The sequence below is a fragment of the Haplochromis burtoni genome, unplaced genomic scaffold (genome assembly GCF_018398535.1).
Source record: "Haplochromis burtoni strain Fernald_Lab_line unplaced genomic scaffold, NCSU_Asbu1 Contig_209, whole genome shotgun sequence".
NCBI classification, from domain to species: Eukaryota; Metazoa; Chordata; class Actinopteri; order Cichliformes; family Cichlidae; genus Haplochromis; species Haplochromis burtoni.
Genome location: NW_024582570.1, coordinates 503,727 through 519,754, shown reverse-complemented (window position 1 = coordinate 519,754; position 16,028 = coordinate 503,727). Strand labels below are relative to the sequence as shown.

General features: G+C 40.6%; 3 protein-coding genes across 4 annotated transcripts; all 3 read right to left on the bottom strand.

Annotated features, from left to right (window-relative positions):
* Positions 1-194: 194 nt before the first annotated feature.
* Positions 195-3,279, bottom strand: pycr1a (pyrroline-5-carboxylate reductase 1a). 2 transcript variants are annotated; one of them, XM_005936180.3, is made up of 8 exons: positions 3,168-3,279; positions 2,822-2,893; positions 2,629-2,699; positions 2,358-2,537; positions 1,667-1,888; positions 1,448-1,540; positions 1,039-1,202; positions 195-731 (listed from the first exon to the last, which is right to left on the bottom strand). In XM_005936180.3, exons 2-8 carry the CDS (start codon positions 2,886-2,888, stop codon positions 551-553), a joined length of 978 nt encoding a protein of 325 aa, XP_005936242.1. In that variant the 5' UTR covers positions 2,889-2,893; positions 3,168-3,279; the 3' UTR covers positions 195-550. The 2 variants fall into 2 exon arrangements, with proteins under 2 accessions (XP_005936242.1, XP_005936243.1); XM_005936181.3 differs by lacking the exon at positions 3,168-3,279 and adding an exon at positions 3,020-3,161.
* An 889-nt stretch (positions 3,280-4,168) lies between these two features.
* Positions 4,169-6,984, bottom strand: LOC102312234 (myeloid-associated differentiation marker-like protein 2). The gene has a single exon (XM_005936175.3). It carries the CDS (start codon positions 6,052-6,054, stop codon positions 5,143-5,145), a length of 912 nt encoding a protein of 303 aa, XP_005936237.1. The 5' UTR covers positions 6,055-6,984; the 3' UTR covers positions 4,169-5,142.
* A 1,892-nt stretch (positions 6,985-8,876) lies between these two features.
* On the bottom strand, positions 8,877-15,903 carry notum1a (notum, palmitoleoyl-protein carboxylesterase a). Its single transcript, XM_005936176.2, has 11 exons — positions 15,324-15,903; positions 12,894-12,946; positions 12,675-12,770; positions 12,292-12,352; positions 12,156-12,214; positions 11,962-12,064; positions 11,660-11,851; positions 11,135-11,232; positions 10,887-11,034; positions 10,742-10,789; positions 8,877-10,652 (listed from the first exon to the last, which is right to left on the bottom strand). The coding sequence occupies exons 1-11, from the start codon at positions 15,680-15,682 to the stop codon at positions 10,349-10,351; spliced, it is 1,521 nt and encodes a 506-aa protein (XP_005936238.1). The 5' UTR covers positions 15,683-15,903; the 3' UTR covers positions 8,877-10,348.
* Positions 15,904-16,028: the final 125 nt, after the last annotated feature.

Genomic DNA, 16,028 nt, shown 5'->3' with positions numbered 1-16,028 from the left:
CTGCTGGCACTGTGAGCACTGGCACAAATAAATCACAACCACAGAATTAGTTAAATGTCTACATTTAATAAACTATTTTGAAAATACACTCATTTGGAGTACAAAATATAGCATTTTATCAATATCTGTAGTATTGCAAAACATGATTTTGGTACACAGTACAATACAAGCTGCAATGGGATATCACCTCGAGGAAAAAAAAAAACAGTTGTGAAGTGAACCTCTTTGGCATGAAACATGATCATCAGAAACAAGGTTTAGAAAGCCAGAGAAGAAACTGATAGGAGCATTTTTATTCCATGAGTCAACTAAAATACCAGGAACAGGGATATAAAAGAAAGAAAAAAAGCATTTCATGGTAACGGAAATGGAGATTTTCTTACAAAAGGAAGCTATTATCGCTTGAAATCTTTCTCTTGTTAAGTCTCACCTCATATTTTAGGTGATTTACTTACTTAGGTCAACAACTACCCGGCAGTAGTGGTTGTAGCATATAGCCGGATCATCAGTGATATGACAAGTTTGCAGTTTCTCCACCTGGCAGGTTACTTTATTTCTTTTTGGTCCTGGAGCTGCTGCTGCTGCTGCTGCTGTTGAACATACTGATCCCACGAGATCTGACTCCAACAGCGTCTGGAGTGACTCCCGGTTGCTGCAGCACTTGGTCCAGAGTTGTCTTCTTTATGGCAGCAGGGGAAATCTTCTCCTGGTCAGCCAAATACTGAAGTTCCCTTTTTTGAAATATAAAAAAAAGCAGAAACAAAAGAAGATAAACATACAAGTTAGAATGGATAATACATATTAATCACAGCATAATAAATCAGTGTAGTAATAACTTCAACACTAGGTGATATGTAACCAGAGAAGCCACAATTTAAAATGATTTGTACATACATAGCTCCATCTGCTGTCTGAATAATAAACTTTAAAAAAAATTGTCACCCTTTGAGCAATTGAGTGAATTGCTTTTCTTCTGTGTCTTATGACAGGAACGACAAAAATGTTTCTCTGTTTGTTCAACACCTCTCGCCAACCTACCTCGTCCTAACGCAAGAAGCCTCCACAGCATTGATGAGCAGGCTGCGGAAGCCACCACTCTCCATAACATGTAGGGCGTGGATCGTAGCGCCCCCTGGTGAACACACATTGTCCTTGAGCTGCCCAGGGTGCTGCTCCGAGTCTAACAGCATCCGAGCAGCCCCCTTTGAAGAAACACAAAGGAAGCGCCACTGATTGATCGCATAAAATACGCCACGTGATAATGAACATTCAGACTGTGTCAATGTGCACAATGGGACAGGACAAGCTGCAGGTCACACATAATTGAACAGTATTCTTTTAAACTCAACTCATAGGCACTAGGGGTATTCAGAAACACAGCAACATCAAACCAGGATCAAAACCCAAAAAAAAAAAAAAGTATATACTGCATCTATAATGGACATACCAGCAGTGCTTGGGCTCCGAGGCGTACAGCCAATCTCCTGTTCAGGCCCATTTTCACACCACCATCAGCAAGCGCATCTACAGCAGTGAAAGCCTGCAAGGTCACAATCATCAACGTTACTATGATGGAAAGAGGGCAACAAGCCGGAGGGCACGTTTTTCACAAATGCTGCAGCTATGGCAGATTTGCAAAACACACTGATAGGTAGAACGGACTCACATAAGCAGGGCCGCTGCCGCTTAGGCCAGTGACTGCATCAATCAGGTCCTCTTCCACCTCGGTGCAGTAGCCGACACTGGCCATCAGCTGCTCCAGGAGCTTTCCATCCTCCACATCTGCATAGCTTCCTGTAGCATAGACAGTGGCCCCTTCACGGACTACCACTGGAGTGTTGGTCATGCAACGTATGACCTTTGGAGAAGTGCGATACTGCTGCAGCTTCTACAAAAAGGAGCAATGCTCTAATTTAGTGACTTCATTTGAAGGGATGATGAATGAAAGTACCAGTTTAAAGTTTCTTATAATGGATGGATACAGCAAGCAAAGACAGATTAGATGTATGTATAGGCGATGTGAGCACTGAAAAATATGAATCAATAGCGTTTATAAGACTTTAAGTTATGCGTCTGGATTCATCTGGCTTATGATTTGCATTACCGTAATGTTTTAAAAGTAGTACTATAATTAAGTGATCTAGTGTTCATACAAGCAGGGTACACACCAACTCCTACGATGCACCATACCATGTCACTACAAATACTAGTAGATAATTACTATATTTACACCAATTGACTTATAAAAACTAGTGTAACAAGCAGCTTGAATAGGAAGGGGGGGCTTAAATGTGTTTAGTTTGTAAGTTTCCCACCATAAAACACACAACATGTAAACACGACGGGCTATGACTTGCCTTCTCTATGGAACTGATTCGGACCCCTGCAGCACAGGACACAATAAGGTGACGGTCTTCGATATCTGGTCCAATCTCATCCAGGACAAAAGGAATGATGTGGGGCTTCACAGCCAGGAAGAGAACATCAGTCCTGCTCACTGTCTCCTTGTTGCTGGTAGTGAAATTTACACCCAATTTCTGTACAAATTGACTTCTTTTAGTAGTTCTTCAGACAGGTAAAATACATATTCATAATTACACAGAGTCACTAATATAACAGACTACGCACCCGTAGTTGCTGCACTGTGGGGAGATCTGTGTCTGGAGAACTGGCTGTGATTTTGTGCGTGGCAATCACGCCTTGAAGAGGGGAAAAAATATCCAGAAATCATTTCGGTGCCTGATTGCAATCTACATACATCAAGAATACAAATGAAATGAAATTAATGCACATATGGTTAAAGGTATGTTTCGAAATTCACCTGCTGCCGTGAAGCCTCTCACCAGAGCGTGGGCCAGCTGGCCCGCTCCTATGAAACCCACGCTCATTCTGCCTGTAGGTACACACAATTTAAAACATTAAATTTAACGTTTTGTCTTACAAGTGACAGATGAACCAAGAAAGGATGAGCCGTGTGCCCTTTTTACAGCTCCGACACGTAGCGCAAACATAATCTTACTTCCGTATTATTCACTGAGGGAGGGCAAGGCGAATCCTGGACACATAATGGCAGCAGCCATAACGCTAACATTCATTACATTTATGAACAAACGGAAGACTCTTTAAGCTGACAGACAGACAGCCCAATACCAGCTCTTCATAAATACCTGAAATTACAACTCTGTCAACGTGTCCCAGGTGATTAGCGCTGTAGCTTCTGCAACAGCGACCAGAAACGAATTTGATTGACGAGGCTTGCGAGCCAGTGAGCTTTCACCCTTAGCTTACGCGTAACAATTTCAACCAATCGCAGTGGCAGCAGCGTAAACTTTGAGGCGGGGTTTAAATTGCACCAGGCTGTGCTGCTGAGAGGAAAAGCTGGTTAGGAGACGCAGTCGCTTTACTGGCATCTACCGGCGAAAAGCTTGGAAAGACATGTCGAGATGGAGGCGCTCAGACATAACATACATATTCTGAGCAGATAAAGTGCAACATGGTTAACAGACTGATGTAAGTAACTCCGAGTTAGGCGTTTTTTCTCTTAAGTTTCTTCATTATCCTGTCGGTAAACCTGTTTATATTTGTTAGCTATTCAACAGTAGCAGGTAGTTACTGTGCTTATTGTGGTTGTAATGATTAAAGTTGTGCCATACAGACAGGTCATAGCTTTTTGTCGAATTAAAGTGACTTACTGGCAGCCATTAGCAAGTGTTTTCTGTATTAACATGGTGAAATAACAGTAAAACTACCTCATTTTAAGCATATAGTATAACAGGGTACAGCATATTTGAGTTATTTTGCAACATGGTATATTAACATACAATAAAATAATGTTCACTTTTACCTTATATATATATATAGTATATATTATATTTATATATATATATATATATATATATATATATATATATATATTTGATATATATATATATATATATATATATATATATATATATATGGGTAAAAGCATGTATTTTCTGTATTAACGTGGTTAAACTAGCAGATTTTTAGCAGTAAAGTAAATCAGTAAAACAAAAAGCAACATTATAATGATTTTTTTTTAAAAATTTAAACATTCTAAACTACATTATACTTTAAAACCTACATTATTAGGCATTAATGTTTATAAACATTTTTATTTAACTCAACAGCTTCTCTAAAATTGTAGACTACATGTAGGCTAAACAAACTAGCATATGCTGCTTGATCTTTTTTCTTTCTTTCTGCATTTTATGAACAATCAACACATTGGAAAACCTTTATTTTTTAAAAAGAGAAAAAAAGTTACGTATTGGCGAATCCCAGTCTATGCTAAATTACCAAGTATAAAGAAAAAACATGAAATTGTACAAATAGTTTCACTGGTTGCAGCAAATTACCCTAGAACATGAAAAACACTGTGTGTTTAAGTCCTACTTTATGCAAAGAAGTGAAAGAAGGCCAAATGAAAACATAGACATTTTATTAAACACAGAACAGAGTACAAACATGGGAAAAAGAATGTTAACACTCGTGCTTGTGGTCAACATGTAATGTATCAACAAAATAACAAATCTAATACTGCTGCCAAACATTTGCCTTCAAAAAAAATTGACATTCAGTAAATTAAAAAAAACCTTATAAACTTCAACATATGTGGGGAATATAATCTAAACTGGAAAAAAAATACAGCGAAGTGGCTAGAAAGCCAAAACCATATTCTATGTTCAGTGCAAACTGTTGACCTAACAGATACTAAACATATCTATATATTTCCACCCTGTTTATTGTTATATAAATAGTATTAAATAAATTGCCAAGCCTCTGAAAGGTTGAATGACATAACACTGGTCTGATACTTCTTTAGGTCCCAGATAAGATGGATGCCTGTATTAGAGAGATGGATATATTTCCCAGAGTCATCTGTGGACAGAGTTGCTGAGATTGTCTCCATGGTGCATGTTCTCTACGGTAGGAAGAAGTTCAGGACTAGATGAATACTGTAACATAAAAACTAGATAATACTGCTAATCAAAAAAAAGTGTTATACTCTGGCTACATAACACTGTGAAATGGTGGATTTAAGCCATTGAGTCTTTCACATAGACCTGGATATGGAGAACAAACTGGATATGTCCTTGAACTTGGGTGTTGGTGGTGGTTTCAGACAGCAGAACTAGAGATAAAGCGAATCCTCTGGGAGTAAACAAGATCTACAAAATACAACACTAAGTTGACGTTAGTAAAGACGGCCACAACCAACTTGCTATCCCACGGACATTCTCCTCGTGGGCAGTCCTCGGGACGAGTAGTGTTGCCATACTTCCTGTCGAAGCTGAAGATGGGCCAGATCAGCGTAGTACTGAGATAGAGGATCACAGCAAAGAAGGTGTAGATGACCACAAACCGATCAAATGGGAACCGCAGGGCAGAGGTCCTACCAGAAACCGTCAGTACGACCACTATCACAGTGACAGAGAAGCACAGGCTGTACACCACCACACAGTACTGGGTGGCAATGTATTGGTTGTACTCACTGTCATTAGCCAGGGCCCCAAAAATGATGCAGGCCACAAAACCTTGGACCACCTTGAGCAGACCAGACACAGTGGCCATGTATCCAACCACAGCCCCTGGTTTGGCTCGTGTTAAGAACACCTCAGTTGCGTAGGGGAAGCAACAGACTGCAGAGCAGACTGTAACAGCAATTCGGTATATTTGGACTTCCCACTCCTCATCGGGAACCTCTGTCTGGAGGAAGTAAACGGGGTAGACCACAGAGGCAGTGATGTACATGAGTGTTGCCAGCATGGCAAAGGCCACAGTGAAGTTATCCCAGGAAATCGGCATACAAGTGTGGAGCCGGGTAATGTCCAAGGTGAAAACAACCAGTGTGACAGCAAAGCAGAAGCACCACACAAACATACAGAAGATTCCATAATTGGCACTGTAGCCTGCGCTGTGGGACACAAGGGCCATTATGGTGCAGCCAAACAGTAGCTGGAACATTCGGGCTATTCCTAAAGGGGACAGCACAGCTTCTTTGTTGAGGTAATGTCCTCCTTGAGAATCCATGGTGCCTGTTGTCCCTCTAAAGCAGCTGTTGTTGCTGGTGAGATTCTTAATGTCCCGTTGCCCGTGTTGGTGTCCTTGCGGCCTCCTCTGTCTTTTTCGCGCAGACCTCACCCTTTTTTTGGTTTCCTGTTATAGATGGTCCTTAATTACAAATGTCTGTAATTTCTTTCCTGACCTTGCTTTGTAATTACAGCAGTGTGTTTAAGCTCAGGTTACATGCGTATGTTATGTAGAAGTTTGTTCAATAGCTTAAAATGAGAAAAGACTTTCAGTCAACTTTGATAATAAGCTATCTTTTTGATAGGTTTCTTTCTTCTTGGTTGCACAAGTTTGTAAAAAGAGTCTAATTTCTGTGCAGAATAATAACAGTTGATTTCTAATGATTTCAAAATGTGTTTCATGTAATAATAATATGATCGAGTCTTACTCAAAAGCTGCAGTGAAATCTTGGTTTTCTCTTGCTTGCCTTGCTTGCTGGCTTCTTTCCTCACTACTTTTTCCAGTTTAGCAAAATATCAAAGTGAAGTAACGTCTTCTCCAATCAGCCCTCTTTGAAAATTGATATCCAAAGATCAATCTTCCAGCAAAATCCCTCAGTGCCAAACAGGTGGACAAATTTGTTGTCCTGTCAGTCAACTTCAACTCCTCATGGACTCAGTCCTTATAAATTCTTCTCTTTTCTCTTTTTCTTCCCTAAACTGTCCACCAGAATCACTCAAACTGTCGGCTATGTCTCTTGCTCTTTGTCTCGCTGCTTTCTGTCTTCTCTTGCCTCTCAGACTTGATCTCCCACTCTTTCTTATTCACGCAAGCACACCCTGCTCCTCCTGTCTCTGTCAGTGTGCACTCGGTGGATTGCTAGGGGTGGTTGTTTAAATGAAAGTTTGTGCCGAGCCCAGAGTTACAGGCCTTGCCAGCGCTATAAATAGGGGGTCTATATTCCACAGAGGGGTGGGAGGCTGCATGTGGCAGGCAGTTTGGGAGTCTTATTTCTAGGGAGCACCCAGAGTGGCTGAGTCAGAGCTCCCACAGTCAGAAACTGGCATTTACACACTGTGTAATGACAGGGAGGAGGGCTAAGACTCCCATTAGAGGCATAAATTACACACAGGTTCAGAGGGATGATTATACACAAGCGATGGCAGATTTGACCTATGCATATGAAAGGGAGGTAGAAATGAAGTGGCAATTACTTAAAATATTTTAACCTTCTTATATAAGTATCCTCGTTTTTTAAAATTTAAACATTGCAAGGATATTCTTACATAAAATCACTATTAAAACAATTTTAGAAATGTACATGCATGTATATGCATTTCTTTAATTAGAATATTGCAAAAAACAAAAGCAAACTTAAATATTCATAACTGCTTACTGCATACATAACTGCAAACTACTTATAAGTTATTTTCAGTTTCAAGTTCAAAGCAGCATTTTTTCAGCTCTGGAGGAAGTTACTCAAAATTGCCTTAAACACTGCATTTTTAAAAATGAATATGTCATTTGGTGTGGAATTTTAAAGAGGCTTTATCATCTTTGTTTGGGCAGTTTGCAGCACTTGAACTGTTAGGGAATGAGCTGTTATACAGGTAATATAGAGAACAGTACTATCTATCCATTTTATCCGCTTATCTAATTCAGGGTGACAGGGGGTCGGGCCTGTTTGCGCCATCATGAGGCAAGAGGGTTACCAATCAATCACAGGGAACAGTAATACTTCTTAGCCCAAAACAAAAAACCCAAACCCATCTCTGGGTTATCAGCACACATTTCAAATTAAAGTTCTTTACTGGCAGCAATTAATACAGTAAAACTACCAAATTTTTAGCAGTAATGTAAAACAGTAAAACAAAAAGCATCATTATTATGCTTTTTTATCAATAAACTTTCTAAAGTACAGTATTATACTGGTATTTTGCAATAGTGTATATTAATTCCTGTACAATAATGATCATTTTTACCTATCTACTTTAAAACCTACACGTGTTACTGTGTTTGTGAATATATTATTTAACGTATTATTTAATTGTCAAATTTTTCTTCCATTTAGGATGTGAGTTATACAAAGTTTTCTGTTGGTCTTCATTCTGAAAGATCAAAGCGGTACGCCTTTCTAAGTTTGCTAGCTTTAATTACTTCCAGTAGGGTGTGAATTTATTTTTCTCAAAATAAGTTTTTTGTCTGTGATGGACGTGCCATGGGAGGACAAGGAGGGGTTATTCTGAGCAAGGTTTTTATGCTTAAATAATTTGGAGAGAACATTTAGATGCTGATAAGCATGTGTAAAGATAGCTGTGGCTCAGGAGCAAAAGTGAATTAGTGGTTTGATGCCCAGGTTGTCCTGCCCATGAACTGCTGAACTGTAAGTAAGGCTCCAGACTACTCCTGATGTTTAGGCCCTTGCGTGGTAGATACCATCACACTGTGAGTGTATGTGTGAACAAAAGCTAAATTGTGATGTGTGCAGTGCAGGTAGCATAAACACACTGCACTAGGCTCAAATACACAGCAAGATAAGAGCCACATGGTGCAGAGTTTATTATGCAAGGCAGCTTAGTTTTGCATCATTTGCACACCTTTGATTCAGTTAGCTTGTAGTACCTTTTGGTCTGCAGAACTTATAATGAAATTTTCTTGTTTACCCACCAGATCGCTTCACTTACTCTGAAATATTTCTCTTATTTTAGGTGATAACCACATTTCTTGAAGGTGATCAGTCACTGACTTTAAGTATAGTTTAGTATAGTAATGCCACATCTTCTACACATTAATAATACCATTTTAGTAGACCTTATAGAAGTAATAATGACAAGACTGCAAAAAATATTTAGCTTGTAGTATATTATGTTATGTGTCTTTTCTTCTGGTCTGATACAAAGACATGCAGTCAACACAAAGAGAAAAACAGCGATGTATTTACAATTTACAAAGAATCACTTCTCTGTGAAAATAGCACTTATAAATATGATTTACATAACAAAATAAATATGTAAATTACCAATGTAGCTTGAGGTTTTTTTTCCTGTTAAAAAATATGTTACAGAATAAAATTACAATTAGTAATACTTTTCCTTTTCTGGTGTGATGCGAAATAGAGGCCCTTTAAAAACATCATTTATAAAGACATCATTACATACAACATTGTCATTATATTAAAAAGTGATCTCTATGAGATAATAATAAGAAGGGAGTTACAATAGTGAACACTTGATAGAGCCTATACATATACTCAAAAAATACAATACACAATATTCGTCTCCCTTTAAATGTTCATTGCATTGATTTGAGGATTGCTGATCTACTGAGGTGACCTAACATGAGTTTTTGAACTGTCTTGTCATGATGATGCGGCCTGTGCGTAAGAGGTATAGCTTAGATGTGATGGCACTGTGGTTTTTGTATAACTATGTATAGACATTAAACCAGATCCACTTTAGCACCACAGTTAGCATTGTAAAACAACTAACGGGGACATTCTGACATCTTAAAATATACCAATTTGGTTTAGATGCTATCAAGGGAGTTACAGCTATAGGAACGTTATGTCTTATTGCATTACTTTCATTAGCGGTAATAACACATGGTTTGTGCCTGTTTAGTTCAAACAGGGTAATTCTAACTGACAGTCTTTTGCTATGAGTTTATTAGAGCATCAGTGTCAGTTGTCTTTCTCTCGCTATTGTTTATGCTTTTATTTTTTTTTAGAGGTAAATATAAAATATCTCCTTTCTGATTCAGCACTTAGCGAACTTATGATATTTTCCTATATCTGCCTTGATGTCAGTTATTTTTGCAATGAGAGTTCCAATAACAGAAAAATGCTAGGGCCCAATTGCACTGATAACAGTCTGATATTGGCTACTTAACAAAAACAGCATCCCTATGTCACTGTGGCAATGACTAAATTTAAACTATATGGAAGGACAAACATAAAAACAAAACATCAGTGAGCATCCTTAAAACTGGATTACATTCATGATATTTTCTTTTACAAAACAAAATATAATTTAAATGGTGAGTCGCAAAGAGTTGTGCCTTGTCATTGTGGTATGTTGCCACAGTACTTGTCACCAGATGGGAGAAAAGGGATTGTGGGACAAGGTCAAAGTCCCTGCACTGGCTGAGGTTTGGAGTAAAGTAAACAGGAGGTCAGAGGAAATTCATTATAGGTAGAATGGGTTGTGAAGATGGAGGGGTAGTTGGAGGTATCAGGCTTGGGAGACTGGCCAGAGAGACCAGCCAGCCAACTCTGCTTAGTTTAATGTTGAGATAATGCCTGTGTGTTTGTGTCCTTTTAGCTGCCACTGCTGAGCATGCCCAGTAGCTTGCTGGGGTCCATTCCCTGCTGCTGGGCCATCTTCTGCACATCAAAGCCCATGTGCATGAGGAACTGAATGACATTCATCTCCTGCCCTGTGAACTGATCTCGGATGGTGGGGCAGGTGGGGTTGCAGTGTGGCCACGGGCAGCTGTCAATCAGATGCACAGGACAGCCTTTAGGCGGAGCCTTGTTGTTCCTGTTGTCGTGGAGACTGCGGTCCCAGCAGTGCAGCGCTCTGGGCAAGGAGGTGCCTTTAACCTGCACATCAATCCAATAGCTAGAACACAACACAAGAGGGCACTGTCAGCACACAGGTAGAAAATCGTACAGCGGGGAAGAGGCCTTTTGAAAATGAATAATACCCACTTTCTGGTGATAACTTCATGCGATAAACATGCAGGAGCAAACATAGCCCTAAAGAAAAAACAACAGAAAAAAACAGTAATCAGTAAAAGTCTTTGCAATAATTCTTTGTAAATTTTCCACCTGAAATCCAGATGCATGGCCTTACGGGACATCTTTGAGTGTGTTCCTCAGCTCAGTGCCCAGGTTTTGGATGTAGCGCCACTGGCCCTCCTGCACAGGCTGACCTGTCAGCTGAATGTTGTCTACTGTCAACTGAGCCTCATCAAACAGCCACTGGACCACAAAGACAGGGCCTGCTCAGGGAAAATGAAAAATATCAGCCAGACAATGTGAGTATTCGTAGATCACATCACAATGCACATTTACTTGTATCCACATAGATCATAAACCCACTTTTTATAGACGGGAAGACTCTGTATCCAAAAAAGCAGTTCCACTCTTCTCCTTCATGGGCTTGTTTGCACCGTTCTGGTACCATCCCTCCCCAGTACCTAATAGAAACAGACACAGATAGGATATGATGGGTATAGTAGCAACCTGGTGATCTCAGTTTAACGACTAGACTTAATGCTTTTCTTTTTAATAATGCTGGTAGATAAATGCATGAGGTGACACTGAAATATTCCTTAGTTCGGCTGCTTGAGGCTCAGACTGCTTGGGCTCGTGCATGATGTGCTTTTTCACTCCCAGTGCCTTTATATGTGACTAATGGATGTCATCATCTCTTTCCAAGAGATTGTGCTTTGTCGCATGTTTTGTTTGTTCCCCCCAGCCAGCCATAGCAGCCAGCCACATCTAGCAGTGTTTGCTATTATTGTCTTATTGTTGGGACTTCTATCTATAATTTCATAGGAATCTGTATCTTGAGATAAATATTGGTATGAAATAAATAAAACTAAACTGAGAGAAATCCCATACTTGATGCCTCTCTTGATGGTCTCAGTGGGGGCACAGCTGGCAGTGTCCACACAGTCAGTGCAGTGGTACTGCTTATTGTCCAGGAACCAGCCAGAATCAGAAAGGCCTCGCACTTGTATCGCAGTGTGGCCCAGTCCCTCCAGCATCTCTGCCACACGGTCAACATTCAGAAGAACGCCAGTACCTCCCGCACTTCATACAAAAACAATATATATTTTCATCAGTACACATACATCAGTAAGAATGACGTGCAGAAGCTTTCAATATAAAACCCTGGGAAATATTTTTACATGTGAACACACCTGCTTCCTGCTAAGAGGAGGACTTTGGCATTTTCCAGACCTTTTTTTAGCAGGTCCTTCACAACCTCCTGAATAATGAGTGAGCCCATGAAGGCATAACCACCTGTGTACAACAGAGAGACAAACGAACTAAACAACTCTTCTTTCAGGGCAAATACATGTCAAGATTTTGAGACTTTAGTGGTGTCTCTTACTTTGATCTGTTTTGGCTGTAGCACCGCTCCAAACATCACTGGAGCAGTAGGGCACAAACCTACACAACAAACGTAACATTTAAAATGCCACTTGTGATTAAAAATTGGGCATCAACGAGCACAAAAGGCAACTTACACCATGTTGGCGTTCCACCAGTGAGGGTTTTCCTCAGGGAGTGGAGACAGGATCCCTGTGCCTGCAGAGACAGACCGACGTGTATCATTAGCCATTCTGGCTCCCTGAAACACATCCTCTTCTTACTCATCATCATTACCACGTGGATTACAGTTATTACAGTGCAACAAGAGAGAGAGGCGTCTCTCTTCCTTTAGTGGTGGGCGCCAGGTAGCCCTACACTGCAGCAACATTATGACCGGGTGTCAGTTTCAATAACACTGTAAATGAGCACAGATGCATCCCATCCTTTTAATTGCTGAGGCATTAAAAGCAGGTATGCTTTTCACCTTGTGGTCAGGAGCCCCGGGTGGAGCAACAGGGGGGCTGATGGAAAGGCTCACCTGTTTTAGTCTGGGGCCACTTGGAGGAGCTCATTAACCTTCTCATTGTCTCATATCGGCTGTCACAGTTTTCCTTGTTGAAGCAGTACCAGCCACCTGCAGGCAGATATACCAATAACAAAAAATAGGAACAATCATTTCACATGTGATTTTTTTGGTATAACTGGACATGAAATGAGAAATGTGTTGAGGTGAATCAGTTTAGTCCAAAATACCAACCTTCTAAGAATATCAACCACCGCCTGCTGCCTCGAGATTCTTTTAGGTAGTACCTACAAGAACCAAAGAATGAAGTGAGCACACGATAATAGGCATGGTTGAGTTTAAACAATATGTGTATATGATTCTAAATTCCTCAAGTTTTGCTTTACGCTGCCTGCATGAACGTCTTGGCCCACAGGTTTGAGACTTTCTTATGGAGAAAGAAATAGACACTGAAAGATAATGTGGCCATTGTTTCTACATCAGTGCTTGCACCCAAGCGTAAAATACACACATCGCATCATCAGTAATACAAACAAGGATGCCACGAACTTGATGCTAATCTCAAAAAGGTGCCACGGATGAAAGCAATGATGCTGTGTGTACACGCTGCACTTCAAACACTAATACAGTGATCGAAAAGGAGATAAACATCATCCTCTACCATATCCTGGTTCCACTGTAGATTCCAGTAGATGGTATTTTTCCATAATAAGCAACATACCATCATCTCTTCACTCTGAACACAATGTCATAAAATGTGGATAAAACCAAGGCTGCCATTCAAAGTATTGGCATGATAGGAAGTAAAACTCTTTTGCTCAGGTGCAGTAGGTGCCAACAAACCCGCATAAGCCCAATTTAACGCCCTTAGAATGCACTTAGACACATGACTCTGAGCTATAGCTGCTCTAAGATTGTAGGAAACCTATCTTGGAATATTGGAGATATGTGCTGTCTGTGGTCAGTCCAGAAGAGGGCAATGCACCCATGGTTTAGGGTGCAGTCCTAACCAAATCATCCTCATCTTTTATTCAACAAAAACACAGAAACACAAGGAAAATTAAATATTTTGGGTGTGTAAAGTAGCTTTCGCTGCAGAAACAAGAGGCTTCTGAATGTGCTTCTGTGATTTTGATGCCTTTCCCCCCCCCATTTCACTGAATATCTGCTTTATTTTACCAGTGACTCAACTCAGAAGATTGGCAAACACATTTCAGTGACTTTAAGGCAAACAGACTTGGCTGAAGCTCTGAGCTGCTAACTCAGACACTGAATCACACTTTGGCTGCGCTTAATGTTTTAACTATTATTATTCAGCGATGTAGGCAGCTCACTCTTATTTCCATCAAACATACTGAAGCCAGAATTGACAAGCTGAACAAACAAAGGGGAGGTGTTGTGTCAATCCACCTATTTAAACAAGTTTCCAACAGATGAAAAACCTACTCACTTCCTAGTAACTTGCTCTAGTAACTTTTTTCCCTTTTACATTACATACTTATGAATATCGGTGTAGCTATAACAATTGATGGATTAGCATCCCAGCTGATAACAGCCACAGTGAATGAAAGGCCTTGTGCCTGTAACTGTTCCCTGCGTGCGCTCGTCCCCACGCTTTACACAGCCAGGAGCCGCCGTGTAATGCACAGCTCACTCTGCTCAGTCACATATATCAACAAATCAGAACGACAACCAAAGTATTCACGACGACACAACATGCTTTACAGCAGTGAATAATGAGTACGCGTGTAGTTGTGTGTAACGTTTCAGCCTTCTCTTGTGATGCAGCATAATGCGCGGACAGACATGACACATTAAACCGTCTACAGCTATACACCGATCTGTGTCGCTGACCTTTAACCTACAATTTGTCTTCTTGTAACTACACTGAAAAAAGAGTCCGTATGCCTTTTCTATTTTAGAGAAGGAGGGACTATATTTGGCGTTTGCTGTTTTAGCAGCACGATTTATTCCTCTTTAGTAGAGTTGGGGGAGGGGGGGGGGTTTCACAATGAATGTTTTTGCTTCACAATATTATTAACAATAAAAACAACTGAAAAAAATCTAATCTAACCTTCTATAAAAAATGTAGTTAAAAATCTACTATATTTTTATGGATATTTTACAGCATCCACCCTGAAAGCCGAACAGGTCAACCATCCGAGTACTCATCAGAGAAAGACGGACAGAGATGGGCGGGGGTCTAAAAAGTTAAATCGAAACTCTGCAGCGCAAAACCTGCATTCTAATTTGAAGCAAAGGAAATGAAGCATAGGCCACGCGGCTCTCCGCAAATTTCACGCTTCACTGACGCAAAGCAGCTGTCTATCTTTTACTCTGACTGAGGCATCAGGACATTGTTTTAATCATTTATTCTCCTTTTATTTGTATATATTCTTTTAATATGTTTAAAAAAAACATTTATATGGTTCTTGATCGAAAATGAAAATAAAATACGCGATTCAGCACTCCAAATACTGAGAAAATCAACGGAGATGCACTTTCTCCTCAGGCCAGATACATGTGGGTTATTTTAATGACCAGCAGGACGGATGAGTCCTGCTGAAGCACTCTTAAGGCAAAATAACAGCTCCTACTAGCCCAGCTGGCCTCTTTTTGACTTGACAGTAACCTCATACATGTTTATGGTCAGTTGTTACGTACCCCGCAGGACTGCCGTCGTTGCAGGTGACTGATGTGTTCTCCAAAAAGTTCAGCCTCATGTCGTAGTCAAGCTTTTGCGCCGAACAGGGGTAAAGGGACTGCGCAAGGTTCTTCACTTGTGTCATGAAGTTATCCATGTTCTCCTCCACCGCGGTGAAATCCAGAGGGAAGCTCTCGGTGGTATCACCCCGGTCTGCCCGGTAAGTGGGAGGAGGCGGTGAGCGTCGCGGTTGTGGGTTGCGGCCACCCCGAAACCTCCGTGCGCAAAGAGCTCCGGACTGCATCAGTACCAGCAGCAGCACTGAAGAAACCACTCTGATCAGTGTCATCTTTGTGACGTCCTTTCTCCGAATTCTCATTTAAAACAAAAACAAACAAACAAAAAAAAACTTGTCAGCTTCCAAAAGAGACAAATTAAATGTCAGGTAAAATCAAAAGTCCTCTGAGACCACTTGTAGCCACCCGCTGAAATAACTGGAAATACTTTCAGGCTTAATTTTGGTTTTCTTTCACGAGTGCGCCTACAACTCTTTCCTCATCTGTCTGGTACAACTCAAGCCCTTCTGGACCAAGCACACAAGCTTGAACGACAACACTGGTGCCATGCGCTTGTTTTTTATTCAAACTTTCCCCCCTTGTGTGACCGTCCAGCCAATCACAGGAGCGGGGCAGGACTCAGGGCATGATCAAGTCTGGCAGACTAAC